This window comes from Crotalus tigris, unplaced genomic scaffold (genome assembly GCF_016545835.1).
Source record: "Crotalus tigris isolate CLP2741 ecotype Arizona unplaced genomic scaffold, ASM1654583v1 scf7180000021948.665609621:419813, whole genome shotgun sequence".
In the NCBI taxonomy this organism is placed as follows: Eukaryota; Metazoa; Chordata; class Lepidosauria; order Squamata; family Viperidae; genus Crotalus; species Crotalus tigris.
Window position 1 is genome coordinate 260,581 of NW_024098774.1, and position 27,513 is coordinate 288,093.

At 52.1% G+C, this 27,513-nt stretch overlaps 1 protein-coding gene across 5 annotated transcripts in view; it reads left to right on the forward strand.

Annotated features, from left to right (window-relative positions):
• MYO18A (myosin XVIIIA) overlaps window positions 1-27,513 on the forward strand; it is a 199,789-nt gene that overhangs the window by 95,499 nt on the left and 76,777 nt on the right. For all 5 annotated transcript variants that reach the window (XM_039319030.1, XM_039319032.1, XM_039319033.1 and 2 more), the window contains 11 exons: window positions 2,126-2,137; window positions 5,058-5,234; window positions 6,445-6,535; window positions 9,118-9,310; window positions 11,102-11,188; window positions 13,265-13,406; window positions 14,848-15,007; window positions 15,308-15,494; window positions 16,213-16,450; window positions 26,062-26,171; window positions 26,424-26,489. In XM_039319030.1, the coding sequence (XP_039174964.1) occupies window positions 2,126-2,137; window positions 5,058-5,234; window positions 6,445-6,535; window positions 9,118-9,310; window positions 11,102-11,188; window positions 13,265-13,406; window positions 14,848-15,007; window positions 15,308-15,494; window positions 16,213-16,450; window positions 26,062-26,171; window positions 26,424-26,489 (1,463 nt within the window). The remainder of the gene's footprint in view (window positions 1-2,125; window positions 2,138-5,057; window positions 5,235-6,444; window positions 6,536-9,117; window positions 9,311-11,101; window positions 11,189-13,264; window positions 13,407-14,847; window positions 15,008-15,307; window positions 15,495-16,212; window positions 16,451-26,061; window positions 26,172-26,423; window positions 26,490-27,513) is intronic.

Below are 27,513 nucleotides of genomic sequence, written 5' to 3' on the forward strand. Positions count from 1 at the left end.
CTATTTGATTGTCCACTAGGACTCCGAGGTCCCTCTCACAGTTGCTACTATTGAGCCAGGTACCCCCTCTACTGTTTGGAATTACAGAACATTCAATTTTATCCTTCAAGAAGCCTTGTAGGTAAATAGTTTATTTACTTACTTACAGGCAATCGGCAAATTACAAGCCTTTATTTACCAGCTGTTCAACAGTTATAATTGCAGAGCAAAAAAAGTAACTTACAACCGTTTTTCACACTTAACGTCCGTCGCAGCCTTCCCCACGTGGTCATGTGATCAAAATCCGGGTGCTTGGCCCCCTGACTCTTATTTACGACGGCCCCCTAATTCCCTTTTGTGACTTTCGGGCGAGCAAACTCAACGGGGAAGCTGGATTCACACTGGCCGTGATTCTCTGAACTGTGGCAAAGGAATGTCGTAAAATGGAGCAAAATTTGCTTAGCCAAGGTTTCACTTAGCAACGTAAATTTGGGGCTCAGTCTCGGTCGTAAGTTGAAGTCCGTCTCTACAGGGCAGAGGGCAGATCATCCGAATTGCGATCCTTTGACCAGGGGGACGCTGAAACGGTCATTAAGGATGGAAAAGGATTCGCAAGTCCTTTTTTTTTGGTGCCGTTGTCATTTGGAACGGTCGCTAAATGAAATGGGCATACGTTGAGGACTGCCTCTACTTACTTTGAAAGTAGCATGAATTAAAGAGTGATTTCCTACTTCAGGCAATTGGTATCTCTAAGGCAGTGGTTCTCCACCTGTGGGTCGGGACCCCATTTGGGGTCGAACGACCATTTCACGGGGGTCGCCAAACAAGGCTATCCGCCATTTTTCCCCCCTTTTCTTTGGCCATGCCCCTGGTACCCGGTGATGTATAAGTGGTTGGGGGTCACCACAACATGGGGAACTGTATTATGGGGTCGCGGCATTGGAAAGGTTGAGAACCACTGCTCTAAGGGAATGTTTGTCAAGCTTAGCAACTTGAAGATGGGTGGAATCCCACCCCTCTTAAAGCAGGCTGGCTGGGGGATTCTGGGAGTTGAAGCCCATCCCTCTTAAAACAAGGGTGACTGGGGGATTTTGGGAGGGGAAGTCCACCCCTCTTAAAACAGGCTGATTGGGGGATTCTGGGAGTGGAAGTCCTCCCCTCTTAAATCAGGCTGGCTGGGGAATTCTGGGATTGGAAGTCCCCCCCTCTTAAAGCAGGCTGGCTGGGGAATTCTGGGAGGGGAAGCACACCCTCTTAAAGCATCCTGACGGGGGGATTCTGGGAGTGTAAGTCCACCCATCTTAAAGCAGGCTGGCTGGGGGATTCTGGGAATGGAAGTCCACCCATCTTAAAGCAGGCTGGCTGGGGAATTCTGGGAGGGGAAGCACACCCTCTTAAAGCATCCTGACGGGGGGATTCTGGGAGTGTAAGTCCACCCATCTTAAAGCAGGCTGGCTGGGGGATTCTGGGAATGGAAGTCCACCCATCTTAAAGCAGGCTGGCTGGGGAATTCTGGGAGGGGAAGCCCACCCTCTTAAAGCATCCTGACTGGGGGATTCTGGGAGTGGATCCTCCCCTCTTAAAGCAGGCTGGCTGGGGAATTCTGGGAATGGAAGTCCACCCACCTTCAAGTTGCTACGGTTGAGAAACTCTTAAGGTTTGACCTTCTCTAGCTAAAGCAGGGGTCCCCAACCCCTGGGCCATGGAGCAACACCAGGTTGCAGCATACCAGAAACCGGTTCGCACAAACAAGTGGATCCCCACCCCCATCAACGGGATGCAGGCAGCATGCGAAACCACGTCCCGTTCAATCCACGAAAAAAGCTCTTTCCACAAAACCTGTCCCTGGTGCCCAAAAGATGGGGGGCCACTGAGCTAAGGGATCTTGGGAGGGTGAGGGGGGGAACCTAAGACCCTTACCTCCCTTGCATTACTGGGTTGGCTCTAGGACCAGGTGGGGGATCATATGCCCCAGATTTTGCACGTCCTTGCAAAGGAGTGTCAAGGTCCCGCTTGCTTTGAACGTCTGGCTCTTCCCACTCACCCCATATTTCCCCAGGAGCCTTGTTGTTGTTGCTGTTGTTGCTGCCTTCTAACACACTCTTTTTGTGTTTGCATGGTGCATGCTGTTCGTTGTGCAATTCAGACAGCAGTGAAGGTAACGTTGCTCTCCGTTTTCCCCAAACGCCCGTCTCCTTTTTACCTCTCCCGTCTTTCCGCCCCCCCTCCTTCCCATTTCTTTCCATCCAGCTTTCAGGCGTTGGCATGTTGATTCCTCACACCTGGCATCTTAGCACCTTTTCACAGGGGTCTCCACCAGGTGTGGTCCGAAACAGTCAAGATGATGATAATAATAGTAATGATGATGATGATGATGTTGATGTTGGAAGGGACCTTGGAGGTCATCTAGCCCAACCTCCTGCTCAGGCAGGAAACCCTATACCAGTGGTGGCGAACCTATGGCACGCGTGCCAGAGGCGGCACTCAGAGCCCTCTCGGGCATGCGCGCCATGCCTTGGAGATGGCAACCGTCCTTCTTCGACCATCTGCCTGCTAACTCACTGAGGTCCCCACAGGTCCCTCCCCATGAGTAACAGAGGTGACCACGCACCCCTTGGCCCCACCCATCCAATCTGCCATGACCACCACAGCGACGGCCACCTGGCACCCGGCGATAAATAAGTGGGTTTTGGATTGCAATTTGGGTACTCGGTCTCTAAAAGGTTCGCCATCACTGCCCTATACCATTTCAGACAAATGGCTGTCCAGTCTTTTCTTAAAAACCTCCAGTGTTGGAGCATTCACCGCTTCTGGAGGCAAGGAGTTCCACTGGTTAATTGTTCTCACTGTCAGGAAATTCCTCCTTAGTTCTAGGTTGCTTCTCTCCTTGGTCAGTTTCCATCCATTGCTTCTTGTCCTTCAGGCGCTTTGGAGAATAGCTTGACTACCTCTTCTTTGGGGCAGCCCCTGAGATACTGGAAGACTGCTATCATGTCCCCCCTCGTCCTTCTCTTCGTTAAACTAAAGATGGCGGCCACTGCAATTGAAGCTCGGCCTGGTGTCACGAGCATCACATTTGCTTCTGTTGAAACAGTGGAGTTGTCACCTTGAGCTTTTCGATCATACCTTGTGGACCCCCCCAATACATTTTCAAAGATGATTAGGGGACTGGAGGCTAAAGCATGTAAGGAACGGTTGCTGGAATTGGGTACGTCTAGTTTAACGAAGAGAAGGACAAGGGGGGACATGATAGCAGTCTGGTCAAGTGGGGTTGGACTAGATGACCTCCAAGATCCCTTCCAACATTATTATTATTATTATTATTATTATTATTATTTCTGGCAAGGCAGATGGAAGGCTTTTCTCACCCACTAAGACAGACACACACACACAAAAACAGGCATGCATCCACACGCAAATGGCTGCCTGCCTTGATGATCCTGGCCGGGCAGCTGAGCTGTTGACCGCCCATCTCGTCTCATCCGATTCCCGAATCCATTTTCATGAGGACTATCAGCTTTCTTGCATCTTTTCTCCTCTTGTCTCCTTCTGTCTTGTTTCACACGGGATGAATTACGAGGAGGCCGGGCGAAGGTCCCGCCAAGGGGGGGAGGATCAGGGGTCCTGGTTAAGTACTGATGGCATTGTTGTCCTCTTAATGCAATTTTTCTTTTCTCCTCTGAGGTCCGGCCAAGGAAGAAAGGTGGCAGAATCTCTTCCTGAGCAAATGTCCATGGAGGGTCCCTGTCCTCCCAAGGGGGCTTTTCCCCCCAAAAGGCAACTGGACTTTCTGGGGTTTTTTTCCCTGAAAACCTTTTGTTTCTCCTCCACGTTCTTCAGAATCCCTTCCTCCCTCCCTTCCTTCCTTCCTTCCTTCCTTCCTTCCTTCCTTCCTTCCTTCCTTCCCTCCCTCCCTCCCTCCCTCCCTCCCATTTCCTTCCTTACTTTCCGTCCTTCCTTCCCTCCCTCCCATTTCCTTCCTCCCTTCCTCCCTTTCATTTCCCTTTCATCTTTTCTTCCTTCCTGTTTTCCTGGCTTTCACCTTATTTTCTTCCTCTCCTTTCTTCCCTCCCATTTTCTTCCTTCCCTCTCATTTCCTCCTTCCTTCCTTCCTTCCCTCCCTTCCATTTCCCTTCCATTTTTTTCTTCTTTCCTGTTTTCCTGACTTTCTCCCTCTCTCCTTCCCATTTCCTTCCATCCTTTCCTCCCATTTCCTTCCTTCACTCCCATTTCCTTCCTTTCCTCCCATTTTCTTCCTCGCTCCCTCCCTTCCTTCCCTCCCTTTCATTTTTTCTTCCTTCCTGTTTTCCTGGCTTTCTCCCTCTCTCCTTCCCATTTCCTTCCTCTCTCCCTCCCTCCCTCCTTTCATCTTTTCTTCCTTCCTGTTTTCCTAGCTTTCTCCTCATTTCCTTCCTTCTCTCCTTCCTTCCCTCCCATTTTCTTCCTTCCCTCTCATTTCCTCCCTTTCTTCCTCCTTCCCTCCCTTCCATTTCCCTTCCATTTTTCTTCTTTTCTGTTTTCCTGGCTTTCTCCCTCTCTCCTTCCCATTTCCTTCCTTCCTTCCCTCCCATTTCCTTCCTCCCTCCCTCCCTTCCATTTCCCTTTCATTTTTTCTTCCTTCCTGTTTTGCTGGCTTTTTCCCTCTCTCCTTCCCATTTCCTTCCTCCCTCCCTCCCTCCCTTCCATTTTCCTTTCCTCTTTTCTTCCTGTTTTCCTAGCTTTCTCCTTCTCATTTCCTCCCTCCCTCCCTCCCTTCCATTTCCCTTCCATTTTTTCTTCTTTCCTGTTTTGCTGGCTTTTTCCCTCTCTCCTTGCCATTTCCTTCCTTCCTTCCTTCCTTCCCCATTTTCTCCCTCCCTCCCTCCCTCCTTCTTTTCTCTTCCTTTTCTCTCTCTTCTGAAGCTTCTTGGACAGGAAGCGAAACCTTTTCAAGGGAAAAAAAAATCAAGAAAGCCCCTTTGGGAAGCCCCTCCACCTCGGGGGGGTGTTTCTGGGAGGGGTGAGGCTGTCCGTGGGGCCCCCTGGGCAGGAGGGTCTCCTGGCCTTGGCCTCAGCCTCCCCCCCACTTCTCCTTCCAGGCGGGAGGAAGCAGTTTGCCCGCCACGAGTGGGCCCAGAAGGCCGCCTACCTGTTGGGCTCCAACCTGGAGGAGCTCTCCTCGGCCATCTTCAAGCAGCAGCAGCCCAAGGGGAGCCTGCAGAGGTCCACCTCCTTCCGCCAGGGGCCCGAGGAGGCGGCGCTGGCCGACGGCTCAGGTGGGTGGCAAAGGCCCTGGGCAGAACCCGCACTCCCCTCCTCCCCTATTTAGTCGGGGTTGATGGGTGGGAGGGAATACGGCTTTTAGCTGGACAACAGGATCTCCCCCCTTCTCCACTTCATGAAGTATGGACTTGGAAGAGGGAGAGGGGGGGCAGAGAGGGAGAGGGAGAGAGTGGGAGGGAGGGAGAAGAAGGGAGAGAGAGAGGGAGGAAGAGAGAGAGAAGGGAGAGAGAAGGGAGAGAGGGAGGCAGAGGAGAGGGAGGGAGAAAGAAGAAGAGAGGGAGAGAGAGAAGACGGGAGGGGGGAGGGAGAGAAGAAGGGAGAGGGAGAGAAGAAGGGAGAGGGAGAGAGAGAAGACGGGAGGGGGGAGGGAGGGAGAGAGAAGAAGGGAGAGGGAGAGGAAGGGAGGGAGAGAGGGAGGAAGAAGAAGGGAGGGAGAGAGGGAAGGAGAGAAAGAGAAGAAGAGGGGGAGGAGGGAGAGAGAAGAAGGGAGAGGGAGAGAAGAAGGGAGAAGGAGAGAGAAGAAGGGAGGGGGGAGGGAGGGAGAGAGAAAAGGGAGAGAGGAAGGGAGGGAGAGAGGGAGGAAGAGAAGAAGGGAGGGAGAGAGGGAAGGAGAGAAAGAAGAAGAGAGGGGGAGGGAGGGAGAGAAAAGAAGGGAGAGGGAGAGAGAAGGGAGAGGGAGGAAGAGAAGAAGGGAGGGAGAGGGAGGGAGGGAGAGAAGGAGATGGGAGAGGGGGAGGAAGGGAGAAGAAGGGAGAGGGAGAGAAGGGAGGGAGAGAGGGAGGAAGAGAAGAAGGGAGGGAGAGGGAGGGAGGGAGGGAGGGAGAGAAAGAGAAGATGGGAGAGGGGGAGGGAGGGAGAGAGAAGAAGGGAGAGGAAGAGGGAGGGGAGGGAGACAGGGAGAGAAAGAGAAGACGGGAGAGAGGGAGGGAGGGAGAGAGAAGGGAGAGGGAGAGGAAGAGAAGAAGGGAGGGAGGGAGGGAGGGAGGAAGGGAGAGAAAGAAGACGGGAGAGGGGGAGAGGGAGAGAGGAAGGGAGAGAGGGAGAGAGAAGGAGGGAGAGGGAGAGAGGGAGGGAGGGAGAGGGGGATGTCCCCCACCTGTCCAACCTATCGGGGCTCTTCCTGGTGCTGTGGTGGGGCACGGGGGGGCCTTCCAGGCAGGGCCCACCTCACCCGGCCCCCTCCCCTCTTGCCTCTCTCCGCAGGCCCCAAAACCTCGGCCTTGGAGTGCTTGGAAGCCCTGACTGCCGGCTTGTACTCCGAGCTCTTCACCCTCCTCATCAGCCTACTCAACAGGTATGCACTACTACAAGCTTCTCCCCTCCCCCCCATGCTCCCCCTCCTCTTCTCCCCGGCTCCTGCCATTAACCGGAGCCTGGCATTCATTAGCCCAGCAAATGAGGATGAGAACTTTTTGCAGCCCCCAGCCCTGAGTCCTCCCCCCTTTCTAAAAGCCAAAATGGGGGAGCTGCTTGCTCTCCAGTGTACACATAAATTTCATTTTTAATGTGTGCCATTATGCCCAGGGGGTGGGAATGACAATAAAGGTTATCTATCTATCTATCTATCTATCTATCTATCTATCTATCTATCTATCTATCTATCTATCTATCTATCTATCTATCTATCTATCTAATCCATCCACCATCCATCCATCCATCCACTGTGTCTGTCTGTCTCTGTCTCTCTCTCTCTCTCACTCACTCACTCTATCTATCTATCTATCTATCTATCTATCTATCTATCTATCTATCTATCTATCTATCTATCCATCCCATCCACCATCCATCCATCCACTGTGTCTGTCTGTCTGTCTGTCTGTCTCTCTCTCTCTCTCTCTCCCATCCACCATCCATCCATCCATCCATCCATCCATCCATCCACTGTCTGTCTGTCTGTCTATCTATCTATCTATCTATCTATCTATCTATCTATCTATCTATCTATCTATCTATCCCATCCATCCATCCATCCATCCACCCACTGTCTGTCTGTCTGTCTGTCTCTCTCTCTCTCTCTCTCTCTCTCCTTGTGGACTTCAACTCCCAGAATTCCTCAGCTAGCTTTGCTTCGTCTTAAAGCTGCCAAGGTCGAGGACTCCTGTTTTAGACAATTGGCCAATGAGCTGTAAAATCTTCGCCCAGTGAAGGATGCTCTATATTGGCACAAGACCGCGATGCGTAAACTCCACGTTTGGGGAGGATGTTAAGAAACGGTTTCATTCTGCCTATTTAGCAACGGGCTCCTTCCTCTGTTAACATCACGGCAAGGCCGTGCCATCGGGGCGCCATGCTGGCACACAACCTCAACCCGCAATTGGAAGACAGGATGGAAATGCTTTAATTTCACGACACGTAGATAGATTTAAGCCCAGTTTCCTTTGGGGAAAGGGAACCATCCCAGGCCAGGCTAGGCCCCCAAAATGCCATGGAATTTCTAGAAGGCTGGCAATAAATCAGCCTTCAATAGACACACAGACCTCTCTAGTGCAGGGGTCCCCAACCCCGGGACTGTGGACCCGTAGCGGGCTGCAGTACGCCAGCAACCGGTTCGCATAAACAAGCAAAGCCCCATCCGTGGGATGCAGGCAGCACACAAAACCACGCACTCTCCGGTCCACGGAAAAAAACTCTTTCCACGGAACCGGTGGTCCCCAGCACCCAAAAGGTTGGGGGCTTCTGCTCTAGATGATGCAAAAGAGACAGTGGCTGAGCTTTGGAAGGGAAGAAGAAGACCCAGGCCCGTCTCCATCGGCCCTCAGCCTCCAGACTAGCAGAGATGAACTCCAAGGTTAGCAGCCAGACCAGCAGTCAAGTAGACAAGGCCCCAATCAAGAACCTGCCAAAGAAGCCAAGAGCCCAATCAAAGGGTGTCTTTTTAAGACCCTCCCCTCACCAATGCGGACAGGGCAAGCCAGCAGAATGGAAACTGCCAGCAGACCCCCCACTCCCTACTGGTACTGGTGAGGTTGTCTAGTTGGGTCATGAAACGTCTGCAAGAAAACTGCCAAGCTCAGAGAGCACCGAGGACCCCACAGTCCTCTTCCTCCTTCTCTTCCTCCTCCTCCTCCTCCTCCTCCTCCTCCTCCTCCTCCTCCTCCTCCTCCTCCTCCCCTCCCCCCCTCCTCCTCCTCCCTGGAAACGCTCTCCCCACTAGCCCTGATGATATTACCTAGTTGGGTCATGAAACGTCTGCAAGAAAACCATCAAGCTCAGAGAGCACTAAGGATCCCACAGTCGTCGTCCTCCTCCTCCTCCTCCATCATTCCACAAACCCCCCAACCTTCTGGCACTGATGATGTTCCCTAGTTGGGTCATGAAATGTCTGCAAGAAAACCACCAAGCTCAGAGAGCACCAAGGACCCCATAATTCTCCTCCTCCTCCTCCTCCTCTCTGCAACCCCCACTGAATGTTTCCTTACCAAACTAGTTAACACCATCAGCTTTAAACAATCTCGATCACAAATCGGCACACAAGATGCTTACGAGCTAAAGAAGAACAGGAGAAGGAAATCCTGATGTTATTTAGGTTTGGTCACGAAACGTTGGGGAATTCTATTAAAAGAAGCTTGGGGGCCCAGCCACAGCTGAAATCTGCAAGCCAGGCTACAAATATTTCCTATTTTTCCCAAAGGAAGCGGGTCCTCACAAGCGCGGCAATTCGTTTAACAAATAACGGCAAAAGAGGTCATGAAACGGGACCCAAAACTCACAGAGCCGCCCCCCCCTTAGCAACAGAAATATGGGGCTCCCTTGTGGGTCGTAAGTCGAGGACTTTTGCCCAGCTAGCCAAGCGGAGCTGCTGCTGAGACCCCCTCCCACAGGGGTCTTGGCTATCTTCAACCCCCCCCCCATCTTTCTCTTCCCCCCCCCCGGCAGGGCCCTGAAGTCCAGCCAGCGCTCCTTGTGCTCCATGATGATCGTGGACACCCCCGGCCTGCAGAACCCCGAGATGGCCGGCCAGAGTCGGGGTGCCACCTTTGAGGAGCTGTGCCACAACTATGCCCAGGAGAGGCTCCAGGGACTCTTCCACGAACGCACCTTTGTGCAGGAGCTGGAGCGGTACAAGGAGGTATGCTTCCCCATGGGGGAGGGGGTGGGGGGGGTGAGGAAATCACACTTCTAGCATAGTAATAATAGTAATAATAATAGTAATAATAAACAACAACAACAACAAAACAACAACAACAATAGCAACAGCAATAACAATAATAATAACAACAGCAACAACAATAAAAAATTGGAAGCGACCTTGGAGGTCATCTAGTCCAACCCCCTGCTCAGGCAGGAAACCCTGTACCAGGGATAGGCAACCTTGGCTCCCTTCATGACTCGTGAACTTCAACTCCCAGAATTCCTGAGCCAGGATGGCTCAGCTTGGAAACCTCCCTTTTCCCTCAGCGTGGCTGGCTCAGGAATTCTGGGAGTTGAAGTCCATAAGTCACGAAGGGAGCCATAGTTCCCCCATGCCGACTCAGGAATTCTGGGAGTTGAAGTCCACCAGTCATGAAGGGGGCCATAGTTCCCCCATGCCGGCTCAGGAATTCTGGGAGTTGAAGTCCATAAGTCACGAAGGGAGCCATAGTTCCCCCATGCTGGCTCAGGAATTCTGGGAGTTGAAGTCCATAAGTCACGAAGGGAGCCATAGTTCCCCCATGCCGGCTCAGGAATTCTGGGAGTTGAAGTCCAACAGTCATAAAAGAGTCCAGGTTGCCTGCCCCTGACAAACGGCTGTCCAGGCTCTTCTTAAAAACTTCCAGTGTTGGAGCATTCACCGCTTCTGGAGGCAAGGAGTTCCACTGGTTAATTGTTCTCACTGTCAGGACGTTTCTCCTTAGTTCTAGGTCAGTGGTGGCAAACCTATGGCCCGCGTGCCAGAGGCGGCACTCAGAGCCCTCTCTGTGGGCAGGCGCACTGTTGCCCCAGCAGAGTTCGCCAGAGTAGTGAGCACGTGGCGTTTGGAAGCAACGGGGCAGGAAGTGAGCGAGCAAGAGGCATCGGCCTCCCTGGGGATGCCCTGGGGATGGCAAGGGACTGGCACCCACCGCCCTGGCCTCAGCCATGCCCACCCCGTCAGCTGTGACCACTGCAGCCACGCCCACCTAATGGGCTGCACCCCCCGCCCCCCCCAGGGCACCACAATGCTGATGGGCCCCTGGCCCTTTGCGATAAATAAGTGGGTTTTGGGTTGCGGTTTGGGCACCTGATCTCTAAAATGTTCGCCATCACTGGTATAGGAACTCCTGCTTCAGCAGGGGGCTGGACTAGATGACCTCCAAGGTCCCTCCCAGCTGTATTCTGATTATTATTATTATTGTTGTTGTTGTTGTTAACAATTAACCGGTGGAACAGCTTCCCTCCAGAAGTTGTGGGTGCTCCATCCCTGGAGGCCTTTTAAAAACAGACTGGACAGCCTCTGGTCTGACGTAGCATAGGGTCTCCTGGAGGGGGTTGGACTAGAGGACCTTCAGGGTCCCTTCTAGATGGATGGATTGATGATTTAAAAGTTTTGGGGAGATTAAGAGATTGGCCTAAGCTGGGGGATTCTGGGAGTTGAAGTCCACGCGTCTTCAAGTGGCCAAGCTTGGAGAGCCCTTCCCTACAGATTGGGCCCTCCAGCAGGCACCTAGACCCTCCACTTCCTGCACCGCCCCTTTTTCTCCCGGTGGGGAATTCTCTCTTTCACACACCCCTCACCCGAATTTTATTTCCTTTGATGTTATAGGTGGGTGGGGGCTGTGGGGGTGTTGCTTGTGGACTCTCTGACTAACGCACTGAGGTCTCCCCCCCCCGGGTGCCTTGACCTGTGGAACCTGTCGCCACTGGACACTAACCAAGCTCCTCTGTCCCTCCTCCTCTCTAGGAGAACCTAGACTTTTCCTTAGATGCCCTGGAGCCCAGCGTCTCGGGCTCTGTGGCCACAGTGGACGAAGCGTCCCACCAGGCGCTGGTAAGTGGCACGGGACCTGGGTTCAAGTCCTCCCGCCTCTCTGCCGTCTTCTGTCCCCCCCCCCACCTTCCTGCCCTGCATTGCACCAGGAGGGAGTTCCCAGCTTATTCAGTGGGACAGTTGCTAAGTGAGTTTTGCCCCACTTTTCGACCGTTCTTGCCACTGTTGTTAAGTGAATCACTGCAACTGTTATTAGAGGGAGTCCTCGAAGCCCACCCCTCTTAAAGCTTGCTGGCTGGGGGATTCTGGGAAGCCCTTGGAGCCCCCTCGCTGTTATTGGCTGCCAAACTCTGCCTGCAGTGCAGAAGCAAGGGGACGCCTGTGTGTTTGTGTGTGCCTCCCTGCCTGTGCCTGGTGTGTGTGCTTGTGTGTGTTTGTGTTGAGTGCAGCTGTTTCTTCAATTGCTCCCTGCTGCGTTGCTGGGAGTAATTTCGATGCTTAAGCCTCCCGATTGAATTTCCGCGCAGCCAAAGCCTCCCGCCGGTCCCTGTTACCAGACAGCGATGCCTGTTTCTCTCCCTAACCTGGTTTATGAAGTATTGATCTTTGGCGGGGAAGTTGTGTTTCCACACTGGAGCCTAACGAAGCTGTTTGTGCCTCCGCTTGCCTCGCCGTGCCCCCACGGCCTGGCTTTGGGGCTGGGCCTTGCCAGGGGGGGAGGGAGAGCCGAGCCTTTGCGGCCCTCTGCTTTTCCAGCCCCCCCCCCCCAAATCCCAGCCTCTGGCTTCCATCCCTGACTTTCTGTGGAGTTCCCAGTCATCCAGACATGGCAGCCCCTTTTCCCAAAGGGAGCTCTTTTTCCTTTGAAAACACTTTGCTTCTCATCCAAGAAGCTTCTTCCAGTTCCTCAGGGTTCCTTCCTTTCCTTCCTTTCCTTCCTTCCTTCCTTCCTTCCTTCCTTCCTTCCTTCCTTCCTTCCTTCCTTCCTTCCTTCCTTTCCTTCCTCCTTCCTTCCCTTCCTTCCTTCCATTCATTCATTCTCTTCCTTTCTTTCTTTCCTTCCTACCTTCCTTCCTTCCTTTCCTTCCTTCCTCTCTCTTCCTTCTTTCCTTCCTTTCCTTCCTTCCTTCCTTCCTTTCCTCCCTCTTCCTTCCTTCCTTCCCTCCTTCCTTCCTTCCTTCATTCTCTTCCTTCCTTTCCTTCCTTCCTCTCTCTTCCTTCCTTCATTTCCTTCCTTTCCTTCCTTCCTTCCTTCCTTTCCTTCCTCCTTCCTTCCCTTCCTTCCTTCCATTCATTCATTCTCTTCCTTTCTTTCTTTCCTTCCTACCTTCCTTCCTTCCTTTCCTTCCTTCCTCTCTCTTCCTTCTTTCCTTCCTTTCCTTCCTTCCTTCCTTCCTTTCCTCCCTCTTCCTTCCTTCCTTCCCTCCTTCCTTCCTTCCTTCATTCTCTTCCTTCCTTTCCTTCCTTCCTCTCTCTTCCTTCCTTCATTTCCTTCCCTTCCTTCCTTCCTTCCTTCCTTCCTTCCTTCCTTCCTTCCTTCCTTCCTTCCTTCCTTCCTTCCTTTCCTTCTTTTCCTTCCTTCCTTCCTTTTCTCCTCCCTCTTCCTTCCTTCCCTCCCTCCCTTCTTCCCCTTCCTTACTTTCTTCCCCCTCCTCCCTCCCTCCATCTTTCTTTTGTTCTTCCCTTCCTTCCTTCCTTCCTTCATTCTCTTCCCTCCCTCCTTCCTTCCCCTTCCTCCTTTCTTCATTCTTTCCTTCCCTTCCTTCTCTCTCCTTCCTCTTTCTTCCTTCCTTCCTCCTTCCTCCCTTCCTCCATCCTCTTTCTTTCATCCTTCCTTCCTTCCTTCCCCTCCCTCCCTCCCTCCCTCCCTCCCTTCCTTCCCCCTCTCTCTCCTCTTCCTTTCTTTTCCATCCTTCCCTCCCTCCTTCCTTCCCTCCCTCTTTTTTCTTTCTTTCTTTTTCTCTGTCTCTCTTTCTCTCTCTCTCTGACCGTCAACGAAGAAGCTTCTTGGATCAGGAGCGACATGTTTTCAAGGAATAAAAAAAAAAAGAAGGAACTCCACTTGCCTTTTGGAAAAAGCTCCTTGGAGACTCCCCCGACGTCCACCCTCTCACCTTTTGGGGTGCCTCCCTGCAGGTCCGCACCCTGGCCCGGACCGACGAAGCCCGCGGCCTGCTGTGGCTGCTGGAGGAGGAGTCCCTTCAGCCGGGGGGCAGCGAGGAGGGTCTTCTGGAGCGCCTCTTCACCCACTACGGCCCACAGGACGGAGACAAGAAAGGTACCCGGGCCAAGGAGGGCGGTTGGATCGGGATAATTGAGGGCAGGGCTCTTCCAACTTCTCCCTTTGATGACTGGTGGACTTCGACTCCCAGAATTCCTCAGCCAGGCACGCTGACTAAGGAATTCTGGGAGTCGAAGTCCATTCCTCTTAAAGTCTATAGCAGGGGTCTTCCAACTGGGCCCTTTGATGAGTGGTGGACTTCAATTCCCAGAATTCTGGGAGTTGAAGTCCACAAGTCATCAAAGGGCCAAGCTGGAAGACCCCTGCTTGTGGACTTCGACTCCCAGAATTCCTCAGCCAGCGTGCCTGGATGAGGAATTCTGGGAGTTAAAGTCCACCAGTCGTCAAAGGGCCAAGCTGGAAGACCCCTGATCTAGGGTCACACTTAATCCAGTGGGAGGGGGATCTCCGGTTTCACACCTCTGCTTCCCTCCTGGGAGCAGAAACCGTCTCTCAAGGGGAGCCAAAGTCCTCGATTTACAACCACCTTGGGGACTTCCTTCCCTTCCTTCCTTCCTCCCTTCTTTCCTTCCCTCCTTCCTTCCTTCCCTTCTTTCCTTTCTTTCTTCCTCCCTTCCTTCCTCCCTCCCTCCCTTCTTTCCTTCCCTCCCTCCCTTCTTTCCTTCCCTCCTTTCTTCCCTTCCTTCTTTCCTTCCTTCCTTCCTTCCCTTCTTTCCTTCCTTCCTTCCCTCCCTCCCTCCCTTTCTTCCTTCCTTTCTTTCCTTCCTTCCTTCCCTCCCTTCTTTCCTTCCTTCCTTCCCTTCTTTCCTTTCTTTCTTCCTCCCTTCCTTCCTCCCTCCCTCCCTTCTTTCCTTCCCTCCTTCCTTCCCTTCTTCCCTTCCTCCCTCCCTTCTTTCCTTCCTTCCGTCCCTCCCTTCCTTCCTTCTCTTTCTCCCTCCCTCCCTTCCTTCTTTCCTTCCTTCATCCCTCCCTGCTTCCCTCTTTCTTTCTTTCTTTCTTTCTTTCTTTCTTTCTTTCTTTCTTTCTTTCTTTCCTTCCTTCCTTCCTTCCTTCCTTCCTTCCTTCCTTCCTTCCTTCTCTTTCTTTCTCACTCACTCACTCAACTCTTTTTCTTCTACTCTTTCTCCTTTCTCTTCAACTCCTTTTTCTCCCCTTTCATTCTTTCTGTCTCTTTTTCTTTTTTCTCTTCTACTCCCTCCCTTCCCTTCCTCCTCCTCTCCCTCCTCCTCTTCTCCCCTCCCCTCCTCTCCCCTCCCCTCCTCACCCAGACTTTTCACTTCAATCCTTGATCAGCGATTTGTGGAAAGACGGAAAGACCGAAAGGGTCTTTCTAATTAGGGGGGCTCCTTCCTCCATTTAACGCTGCCTGGAGACCGACTGGGGCTCCCTGGGACCCCTCTCCTGGGGGCCCCGAAGGCAGTGCTCTGGGGAGGGGGCCTGGGGTCCTGAGTCTTCCTCTCTCTTACATCTTCCGCAGGTCCCAACCCGCTTCTCCGCAGCAATAAACCCCGGCATTTCTTCCTGGGACACAGCTACGGGACCAACTGGGTGGAGTACGACACCACCGGCTGGCTGAGCTACGTCCGGCAGAATCCCGGTTCTCAAAACAGCCTGCTCCTCCTCCAGGAGTCCCAGAAGTAAGGCCTGAAGGTCTTGGGCGGGTGGGTGGGGGGCTGGGAAACCCCCTCGGCCTGCCCCGGGGAGGCTCCGACCTCTGTCGGGCGGGAGGACCCTTCCTCTGAAACTCCAGAAGAGACTGGACAGCCACTTGTCTGAAACGGCATAGGCCGGTCTCCTGCTTCAACAGGGGGTTGGGCTAGATGACCTCCCAGGTCCCTCCCGGCTCTTGCCGTTCTGTTCTTCGTCTCCGGATGAAGGAAGGCACCTGGACAGCTCTTTCTCCTCTCTTTCCCCTTCCTTCCTCCCCCCCCCCCCAGGAAGATCATCAGCAGCCTCTTCGCGGGACGAGCCGGGGCCAACACGGTGCTCTCGGGCTCCATCGCGGGCTTAGAGGGGGGGTCCCAGCTGGCCCTGCGCAGGGCCACCAGCATGCGCAAGACCTTCACCACCGGGGTGGCTGGGGTGAAGAAGAGGTCCGTCTGCATCCAAATCAAACTGCAAGTGGTGAGTCTCCGGGTGATTCTGGGCCCAGAGGAACGGGGGATTCTTTTGTGGGAGTGGGAACTTTAAGAGGGGTGGGCTTCCACTCCCAGAATCCCCCAGCCAGCCTGCTTTAAGAGGGGTGGGCTTCCACTCCCAGAATCCCCCAGCCAGCCTGTTTTAAGAGGGGTGGGCTTCCACTCCCAGAATTCTCCAGCCAGCCTGCTTTAAGGGGGGTGGGCTTCCACTCCCAGAATCCCCCAGCCAGCATGCTTTAAGAGGGGTGAACTTCAACTCCCAGAATCCCCCAGCCAGCCTGCTTTAAGAGGGGAGGACTTCAACTCCCAGAATTCCCTAGAGGCTGGCTGAGGAATTCTGGGAGTTGAAATCCACTCATTTTAATATATGCTGGCTGGGGGATTGTGGCCATCAAAGCCCACCTGCTCTGGCTGGGGAATTCTGGGAAGTGAACAAACGCCCCCCCATCTTAGACCCAGACCAGTCTCCATTAAACCATTAGTCCAGCATAAAACCAGCATATAAACTTGGAAAAGAGACAAGGAGGGTTACAATTTTGGGGGTGGTGGTGGTGAGAAATGAACGAAACCCCCCACTCGGGGGCCCAAGACGGCCTTGCTGGCCGGTGAGGAGGGGGACACCGTTGGACAAGGCGAACGGTCAGCAGCCCATCGGAGATGGCCAGCCTCTCTTGACCCTGGTCTTCTGCCCCCCCCCCATCCAGGATGCCCTGATTGACACCCTGAAGAAGTCCAAGCTGCATTTCGTCCACTGCTTCCTACCCAAGGCCAGCGCCTGGCGAGGCGACGCCAAGGGTCCCTACGCCCGGCGGGTGAGCAGCAGCGAGCCGGACCTCCACGGCGAACACTGTGAAGCCGGCCTGATGCAGCTGGAGGTGCCCCTGCTGAGGGCCCAGATCCGGGGCTGCCGTCTGCTGGATGCCCTCCGGATGTACCGCCAAGGTGGGTCCGTTTGCCCTCCGACTCCGTGGGCAGGGGTCCGGAGAGGGAGGGGAAACGGGATGAGAGACAGACTTGGCTCGTCAGAGAGGGACGTAGAAAGCTGAAGGCAGAGAACAGGACTAGTAATGGGTCCGTGGAATCCGCCCTTTAGAATAGGATAGTGCTGGAAGGGGCCGTGGAGGTCTTCTAGTCCAGCCCCCTGCTCATGCAGGAGAACCTATACCAGTGGTTCTCCACCTGTGGGTCGGGACCCCATTTGGGGTCGAACGACCATTTCACGGGGGTCGCCAAACAAGGCTGTCCGCCATTTTTTCCCCTTTTCTTTGGCCGCGCCCCTGGCACCCGGTTATGTATAAGTGGTTGGGGGTCACCACAACATGGGGAACTGTATTATGGGGTCGCGGCATTAGAAAGGTTGAGAACCACTGACCTATACCATCTCAGACAAGTGTCTGTCTAGTCCAGTGGTTCTCAACCTTTTTAATGCCGCGACCCCCCCCAACCGGTCGTAAGTCGAGGACTACTCAACCGATCGTAAGTCGAGGACTACTCAACGGGTGCAGCACCGTTTGCCGAATGGGACTTTTGGCGGGCTCAGCAGGGCAGAGACAGCCTGGACAATTCCTATTGGCTTTTGAAAGCCAATAGAATTGGACTCTATTCAAGAGAGTGTATTCTATTGGCTTTCAAAAGCCAATAGAATAAAAGGGAGGAGCACAGCTAAGGAAAAGGGGGGAAAAATGGCGGACTGTGTTGTTTGGCGACCCCCGTGAAATGGTCGTTCGACCCCAAATGGGGTCCCGACCCACAGGTTGAGAACTGCTGGGCTAATCTCTTCTTAAAAACCTCCAGGGATGGAGCGCCCACAATTTCTGGTGGCAAGCTGTTCCACTGGTTAATTGTCCTCACCGTTTCTCCTTAATTCCAGGTTGCTTCTCTCTTTGGTCAGTTTCCAACCATTTGTCTGGAATGGGATAGGATTTCCTGCCTGAGCAGACTAGATGACCTCCAAGGTCCCTTCCATTTCTGTTATTCTCTTCTGTTATTTGTAATTTTCTCAACTGGCTTTTCTCAAGCAAAATCGATGGGGGGGAGAGGCGGGGAGGAAGCTAGATTCGCTTAATGACCGCAGGATTCCCTTAACACAGTGGTTCTCAACCTGTGGGGTCGGGACCCCATTTGGGGTCGAGCGACCATTTCACGGGGGTCGCCAAACAACGCAGTCCGCCATTTTTCCCCCCCTTTTCCTTAGCTGTGCTACTCCCTTTTATTCTATTGGCTTTTGAAAGCCAATAGAACAGACTCTCTTGAATAGAGTCTAATTCTATTGGCTTTCCAAAGCCAATAGGAATTGTCCAGGCTGTCTCTGCCCTGCTGAGCCCGCCAAAAGTCCCATTCTGCAAACGGGGCTGCACCCGTTGAGTAGTCCTCGACTTACGATCGGTTGAGTAGTCCTCGACTTACGACCTGTTGGGGGTCGCGGCATTAAAAAGGTTGAGAACCACTGCCTTAACAGCTACAGCGATTCACTTAATGACCATGGGGGAAAAAAAGAGAGAGAGAGACACACACACATACAGCTCACTGAACAGCTGTGTTGCTCAGCCCTGGAAATTGTGATCCCGGTTGTGTCTGTGAGTCGAGGACCCTCCGTTCTCCTTCCCTTCTGCCTCTCCTGCTCGGAAAAGACCCCCACCCCACCCGAGTCTCCCCCTTTCTCTCCCTTTTGTGAAGCACCGCAGTGTAAGGTGTGTGTGAACTCGAGAGCCGAGCGGCTTGTGGCGTGCAGCGAATTCGGTGTTGTTGTTGTGGTTTTTTCCCCCCGCTGCAGTCGGGATCAATGGCTCGGCAGGCAGGGAAGAAGCCGGAGGCCGTCTGGTGGATGTGGTGATGATTAATTAAGACCCGAAGAATCAACACAGCTATCTTTGGCCATCAATTTTAATTGCAATCGATAGGAGAATCCCTGGGGGGGGGTGTCGCTGCAGCTGCAGGAAGATGGGCAGGCGAGGGGCGCATTCGAGATTCGTTGAGCCCTTAGCTTAACAGTGGCTGGACACACTCGGCGTTGCTTCGTCAGACGTCCCTTGGAGACACACACAAGTTGTACCGTGTGTGTGTGTGTGTGTTTGTCTGTGTGTGTGTTTGTGTGTCTCTTCGAGGTGCAGGGTTTGTCTACTGCCAGTCTCTTGAAAAAAAAATGCACTTTAAATACAGGTGGACCTGGAGGTACAACCACAGAATCAGGATCAGAATAATTCGAATTAGAATTATTAGAATTAATTGGAACTGGAATTGGAATTAGAATTAGAAATAATAATAATAATTAGAAATAATTAGAAATAATAATAATAATAGAAATAATAATAATAATAATAATAATAATAATAACAACAACAACAACAACAACAACAACTAACTAACTACTGGAGAGACCAAACTGGCCTACAAGAAAGACCAAATGAAGAACAGAATAGAGGCATGGGAAGACAAAGCACTACATGGCCAATACATGAAAAAAAAATAGCTGGGAAAGCAGATAATAATAAAACCTGGCAATGGCTAAGAGCAGGGAAATTGAAGAAAGAGACCGAGGGACTAATTCTGGCTGCACAAGACCAAGCCTTAAGGACAAATGCATATAAAGTCAAAATTGAGAAGAAAGCAACAGACAGTAAGTGCCGCCTATGCAAAGAAGCTGAAGAAACAGTGGACCACTTGGTAAGCTGTTGCAAGAAGATTGCACAAACTGATTACAAGCAGCGGCATGACAAAGTAGCAACAATGGTGCATTGGAAGATCTGAAAAAAATATCACTTGCCTGTAAGCAAAAACTGGTGGGATCATAAAATAGAGAAAGTCATAGAAAATGATAAAATTAAACTGCTCTGGGACTTCAGAATTCAAACAGACAAGCACCTGCAACATAACACCCCAGACTTAAAAATTGTCGATAAGAAATACAAAAAAGTCTGGATAGGGGATGTGGCAGTGTCTTGAGACAGCAGAATAGAAGAGAAAGAACTGGAGAAGATAACAAAATACAAAGACCTACAAATAGAAATAGAAAGACTGTGGCAAAAGCAAGCAAGGGTAGTACCAATAGTAATAGGCGCCTTGGGTGCAATCCCAAAACAACTGGAGCACCACTTGAATACCATTGGCATTGACAAATTCGCTATTAGTCAGTTGCAAAAGGCGGCCTTACTAGGAACTGCTTCCATCCTGCGACGACACCTGTAATACCATCAAACATCCACATCTGCCTATCCCAGGTCCTGGGTAAGGACTCGATAGGTAGACAAAATGCCAAATCCAGTCTGAACATCTGTCTGACTGTGCGATGATCCATAATAATAATAATAATAATAATTAATAATAATAATAATAATAATAATAATAATAATAATAATAATAATAATAAGAAGAAGAAGAAGAAGAAGAAGAAGAAGAAGAAGAAGAAGAAGAAGAAGAAGAAGAAGAAGAAGAAAGACAAAAAAGTCTGGATAGTAGACGTGGCAGTGCCTGGAGACAGCAGAATAGACGAGAAAGAACTGGAGAAGATAACAAATTTCTACAAATAGAAATAGAAAGATTGTGGCAAAAGCAAGCAAGGGTAGTACCAATAGTCATAGGCGCCTTGAGTGCAATCCCAAAACAGCTGGAGCACCACTTGAACACCATTGGCATTGACAAATTCGCTATTAGTCACTTGCAAAAGGCAGCCTTATTAGGAACTGCTTCCATCCTGCGACGATATCTGTAATACCATCAAACATCCACATCTGCCTATCCCAGGTCCTGGGTAAGGACTCGATAGGTAGACAAAATGCCAAATCCAGTCTGAACATCTGGCTGACTGTGTGATGATCAATAATAATAATAAAAGTTGGAATGGACCTTGGAGGTCATCTAGTCCAACCCCCTGCTCAGGCAGGAAACCCTACACCATTTCGGACAAGTGGCTGTCCAGTCTCTTAGAATTAGAATCAATCAGAATCAAAATCAGAATCAGAATTAGAATTAATAGAGCTGAAGGGACCCTGGAGGTCATCTAGTCCAACCCCCCGCTCAAGCAGGAGAACCCATACCATTTCAGACCGGTGGCTGTCCAGTCTCTTCTTTAAAGCCTCCAGTGATGGAGTGCCCATAACTCCTGGTGGCAGGTTGTTCCACTGGCTGATTGTCCTCACGGTTAGGAAGTTTCTCCTTTAATTCCAGGTTGCTTCTCCCAGTTTTGTGTCGTGCGCTGCCTGGTTTGCCCCCGATTTTGCGCTGCGTGCCGCCCGGTTTTCTCCCATTTTCGTGCTGCCCGACGTCTGGTTTTCGCCTATTTCCTCGCTGTGCGCCGTCCAGTTTTCGCGCCATGCGCCTGTTTGCATAGCAGCGGTGCCCTGTTTTTGCACGCAGCACCCCATTTGCATAGCGGCAGCGCTAGCATGAGTGGGGGTGAGTGTGCGTGGCCCGGTGGCCAGTAAGCTACAGCCCAGTAGCGGGCTGCGGAGCGCAGGTTGGGGGACTCCGGTGTAGGGTCTCTTGCTTGGGTTGGACTAGATGACCTTCAAGGTCCTTTCCGACTCTGTTATTCTAATTTATTCTAAAAAAAAAAAATTATCCCTTTAATCGGCTTTCTCCCAAACTGCATTCGAGACGGCTTTGGCAACAGATTCCTTTCGTTGTGTCCCTCTCTTTCTTTTTCTTTTTTTTTTGACAAAAATGTGTTTTTTGGGGTTAAACAGAAGTGCCGCAAAATAGATAAAAGCCAGTGGGGAAAGCGACACAACAGCAATCAGACAATCACAAATAGAACGAATCTCTAATTAGCGAACGAAAATAGAACGTATTTTTTTTTCCCCTCTCGGATCCAGAGAAAATTCAGCAGGCCTTTAACGTATGCCACGCGGTCCTCGACTTACGACGATAATTGCGGCCGAGAGGTCTGTTTGCTAAGGGAGTCATTTGTTTAGTTTAGCCCCGTTTTATGACCTTTCTTGCCAACGTTGTTAAGTAAATCATTGCAGTTGTTCAGTTAGTAACCCATCGTTAAGTAAGTCCGGCTTTCCCCCATCGGCTTTATAATAATGATGATGATGATGATGATGATGATGATGATAAAGTTGGAAGGGACCTTGGAGGTCATCTAGTCCAACCCGCTGCTCAGGCAGGAAACCCTACACCATTTCAGACAAATGTTTGTCCAGTCTCTTTTTGAAAACCTGCAGTGATGGAGCACCCACAACCTCTGGAGGCAAGGAGTTCCACTGGTGAATTGTTCTCACTGTCAGAAGGTCGCAAAAGGGGATCACGTGACCCCTGGGGACGCTGCGACCGTCATAAATGTGAGTCAGTCGCTCAGCGTCTGAATTTGGATCATGTGGCCACGGGGATGCCGCAATGGTTGCAACCTTATACCGAAATGGTGTAGGGTTTCCTGCCTGAGCAGGGGTTTGGACTAGATGACCTCCAAGGTCCCTTCCAACTTTATTATTATTATTATTATTATAAGTGTGAAAAGGGGTCATAAAGCCACTTTTTTGGGTGCTGCTGTCAGTCTGAACGGTCACTAAATGAACTGTTGTAAATTGAGGACTGCTTGTATTCAGTCCTTCCTGAAGTAATACAGGCAGGCCTTGCCCTGGGAAATCCATCATTAAGCCATGTGGTCGTTAAGTGAGGCAACACACGACCACACCAGATTTCATGACTTTCCATTCCCATGGTCATTAATTTGAATCATCCCGGTTGTTAAACAAAGCATCACGTGGACTTGGCTTGGGATCTTCCCTGCGGGGATTCCCTATTGATTTTTGTTTGTCAAAAACCATCCGGTGAGGTCATCAAGACTGACCCTGTTGATTCCCCCCCCCCACGGACGCTGTAACTATTGTAACTGCCACAGGCAGTCCCTTGACTTCCAACGACACAATTGAGCTGAAAGTGGCCCTCGCTAACAAGCGCGACAGCGGTGAAGGAGCTTTGCCCCGTTTTAGGACCTTTCTTGCCCCTCGGTCCTTACGTGGAATTACACAGTCCCGTTAAGTTAGTCACACGGTCGTTCAGCGTGAATTCGGGCTCACCCCCTATCGACTTTGCCTCATCAGAAGTTTGCAAAGGGATACAAGTGACACACACACAATCCGGAACTTGCTGTGCAACCGTCTTAACTACTATCCGTTGCCGGCGTCGTACTTTTTGATCACGTGACCCTGTGGGATGCCTCAAACGGTCGTTCAAGTGTGAAAAAGGGTCGTAAAGTCACTTTTTTTCTGGAGCTTATAACACTCTGATGGTCGCTAAGCAACGGTCGTAAGTCAAGGACTGCCTGGGATTGGGGAACGGGGCGGCGGGGGCTCTTTTGTGGGGAAAAAAGGCCCCTTTATAATTGCATTTGTTCGACTTTGAGTTCAGAGGGGTTGTGGGGCGTACAAAGGAACTTCAGCAGGGGCATTTTCGTGTCTGCCCCCCAATTCTGCCCCTCCTTGCCTTGGCCCCTCCCGCCCACGGCAGGGGGGCTTGTCCCACTCACTACACTATGGATCCTTTAAGACACCCCCCCTGCCCCCCACCCCCATTTCCTGGGCAGGCCGTGAGGGTTGTAAGGCAAAGGACTCCCGTCGGGGGGGGGGCATCTTTTGAGAGTGAGGGTGGGGGCTGCAGGAGTCCCCCCCCTGTCAGGGAGCTGGTGTTTGATAAGGCCACCTCTTCCCTGTACTCCTGTAGCTGCACAAATGAAACACACACACACACACACACACGCACACACACCTACCATACACGCGATAAGGCCGCTTCTTCTTGCCTCTGAACATGTACAAACGAAACATACATACACACATATACTTACACACACACACGACAACACCACACCACACAGATGAAAGGCTGCTTGAAAAATACACACCTTCTCTCCTCTATCTCACACACACACACACAAATAAGGCAGCTTCTGCTGTGCCTCTGCAGCACAGAAACACACATTCTCTCTCTCTCCACACACACACACACACACACAAATAAGGGTGCTTCTTCTGTGCCTCAGCATGCACAAAGAAAGACCACACACACACACACACACATACACACACACAATAAGGCCGCTTCTTCTATGCCTCTGAACATGTACAGAAACATATATACACACATATACTTACACATACACACACATTCACACACACACACACACACACACAGACGATAAGGCTGCTTCTTGAAACACACACATTCTCTCTCTCTTACACACACACACACAAATAAGGCAGCTTCTTCTGTGCCTCTGGGCATGCACAGAAATACACACACACACAATCTCTCTCTCTCTCACACACACACACACACAAACAAACAAAATAAGGCTGCTTCTTCTGTGCCTCTGAGCATGCACAAAGAAACACACACACACACACAGACAAGCACACACGATAAGGCCACTTCTATGCCTCTGAACATGTACAGAAACACACATACTCTCTCTCTCTCTCTCTCTCTCTTTTCTCACACGCACGCGCGCGCGCGCGCACACACACACACACACACAATAAGGCCACTTATGTGCTTCTGGGCATGCACAGAAATACACACACACATTCTCTGTCCCTCTCTCTCTCTCTTTCACACACACACACACACACACACACAGGCCATCTGTGCCTCTGAATGTGCACAGAAACACACACACACACACACACACACACACACACACACACACGTGGGAAAAGTTCTGCCTTTGCTCTTTCTGCCTGGAAGAAGCAAAACTCTTTGACCAGCTGAGGCCGAGTTTAAACTCCAGACCATGCAGGCAGGCAGGCAGGCAGATCCCGGGGGGGGGGGGTGACCCCCCCCTCTTTCCGGGATCGCCAGGGCCGGAGGGCGCCCAGAGTCCCCACGTGTGGGGGGGGCAGAGCCCCCTGCTCAGCTGGCAGCTTCCACGCCCCCCCCCCCCCTGGCCCAAAGCACCCCGGACCACCCTCCGCTCGCAGGCCGTGGGGGCCAGAAACAGCTAGCTGCCCGCAGATCTTGGCCACCTCTGCTTCCTCCTCTCTCCTTGCAGCCTTATTTGGAACTCGGGACCCGCCAGGCGGGCTGTGTGTGTGTGTGTGTGTGCATAAGCATGTGCCAGTCCCCCCCCCTCCCCACTCTGGGAGGCTCTGCCATTCTTCAGTGCCAAAGGAAATTTTTTTCCTGTTTTTGGGTATTTTACATTTCGATAATGATTTTTTTTCCCCAAAAAAGTGAACAAAAGGGTCTTTGGGGACAGTTGCTGCTGGCCCTGGATTTGTGGGGGGAGGCGGGGGGGTCCGCTAAAGCTGAAGAGACCCTTCTGGATGTTCGCCTGAGGACGGACGCTCACAGTCCTCGACTTAGCGACCGTTTGTTTAGCGACGGTTCAAACTTACAGCGGCCCTGAAGGAGTGACTGAGGACTTAGCACCCGTCCTCACAGTTACGGCCATCAGAGCATCCCTGCAATCACGTGGTCGAAATTCAGGCACTTAGGCAACCAGAAGAAAGTTGGAAGGGACCCTGGAGGTCTTCTAGTCCAGCCCCCTGCTCAAGCAGGAGACCCTCTACCACTCCAGACAGGGTGGCTGTCCAGTCTCTTCTTAAAAACCTCCACTGATGGAGCGCCCACAACTTCTGGTGGCAAGGAGTTCCACCGATTAATTGTTCTCACTGTCAGGAAGTTTCCCCTTAGTTCCAGGTTGCTTCTCTCCTTGATGAGTTTCCACCTGTTGCTTCTTGTCCTGCCTTCAGGGGCCTTGGAGAATAAATGGACCCCCCCCTCTTCTTTGGGGCAGCCCCCCAAATATTGGAAAGCTGCCATCATGTCCCCCCTTGTCCTTCTCTTCATTAAATTAGACATCCCCAATTCCTGCCACCGTTCTTCGTTTTTTTTTTTTTAGCCTTAACAGAATATAACACAATAACAGAGTTAGAAGGGGTCTTGGAGGTCATCTAGCCCAACCTCCTGCTCAGGCAGGAAACCATATACCATCTCAGACAAATGGCTGTCCAATCTCCACTTAAAAACCTCCAGTGATGGAGCCCCCACAATTTCTGGTGGCAAGCAGTTCCACTGGTTCATTGTCCTCACTGTCAGGAAGTTTCTCCTTAATTCCAGGTTGTGAACAGAATCACAGAGTTGGAAGGGCCCTTGGAGGTCTGCTAGTCCAGCCCCCTGCTCGGGCAGGAGACCCTGACAGAATCACAGAATAGCCCAGTCGGAAGGGACCTTGGAGGTCATCTAGTCCAACCCCCTGCTCAAGCCGGAGACCCTAGAGGAGACCATTCCAGACAAATGGTGGTCCAATCTCCTCTTAAAAAACCTCCGGTGATGGAGCACCCACAACCTCTGGTGGCAAGCAGTTCCACTGGTTAATTGTCCTCCCTGTCAGGAAATTTCCTCCTTAGTTCCAGGTTGTTTCTCTCCTGGATGAGTTTCCATCTGTCGCTTCCTGTCCTGCCTTTCAGGGGCTTGGGAGAAGAGCTTGACTCCCTTCAGGCCGAAAAGCCTGGTGGGACCCCTCCCATGTTTTGTGTCCAGGCTGGCAGTTGAGCCCCCTCCCCTTCTAACGTCCCCCCTTCTTCTCCTCCTCTCTCTCTCCCCCTCCCCAGGTTACCCTGACCACATGGTCTTTGCCGAATTCCGCCGCCGGTTCGAGGTGCTGGCTCCCCACTTGAGCAAGAAGCACGGGCGCCATTACATCGTCACGGACGAGAGGAGGGTAGGCAGGCTGGAATTGGGGAGGGGGGCTTCTGTCTCTCTGCCAGGGCCAGGGGAGGGGGGGGAGGATGGGTCTGGGGTCTGCCTCCCTGCACTTCCAGACCCCAAGACCTGGGATAGCTGCGCTCACGAGGGGGCAGAGTGGACGGGAGGAGGAGGCTGGAGCTTTTGAGGTGGGGGGGGGGGAAGCATGGTCTCTGAAGCCCCCTCCTCTCTTCTGCTTTCTCCCCCCCCCTTTCTCCCCCCCCCCAAGGCTGTGGAAGAGCTGCTGCAGTCGCTGGAATTGGAGCAGAATTGCTTCCAGATGGGTGTGAGCCGGGTGAGATGATGGAGAAGGCCACCAGGGGGCGTCTGGGGTGGGGGGGTGTCTGGGGTGGGTGGGTGGGTGGGGGGCAGCAGAAGGGTCCCCTCCAGGACAGACGCAACGCCAGTCGCCCTCAATGTACGACTAAGATTGAGCCCAGAACGTCCGTCGCTAAGCGAGGCAGTCGTTGAAAAGGGCTTAGCCCCGTTTTACGACCTACCTTGCCACGGTCGTTAAGAGAATCCTTGAGGTTCTTAAGGGTCACATGGTCGTTAAGCAAATCCGGCTTCCTCCTCACCCCCCCCCCCTCGACTTTGCAGGTCAGAAGATCACAAAAAGGGGATCATGTGACACACACCCACACCCACACACACACACCGGGACTCTGTGACCGCCATAACAATGAACCGGCTGCCCAGCGTCTGAATTTGGATCGCGTCGAAATGGCTGCGACGGTCGTTAAGTGTGAAAAACGGTCCAAAGTCCCTCTGGCCAGGGCCGTCGTCACTTTGAACGGTCGCTAAAGGGGTCTTTGTGACCTGTTGCGTCGCTCGGCGGTCACACAACCGAGGTTTTGGTGTGTGTGTGTGTGTGTGTTTTTTCCCTGCCAGTTTCCAGCCAAAAAGAAAAAGAAAAAAAAAAAGCCGACTCAAACGAACAGATTCGCTTAACGACCGCAGTGTCCACTTAATGACCGCAGGGTGTTCACATCACGACCTTCCCAATTCATCATTCCTGTCGCAACGTTTTGGCTGAGAGAGAGAAAAAAAAAAAACAACTTCCGGTTCCACGGGCGCCTCGATTTACGACCGCGACGACTTGTAACCGTTCCAGTGGCGGTCGTAAATCGAGGACTGCCTTGTTTTGCCACCACCCCCCCTCTCTCTTTCTCTCCCGCCCGCTCGCCAAAAGTGCTGCAGAAGGTGATTCTCCAATTCTGCAAAAAGTGTCGTCATTTTTTTTGCAACCTGTTTTTTCCCAAGGAAACGTGGCACGTGCGAATCGGCCGAGACCCCCCCCCACTCCCACGCCCACCCGG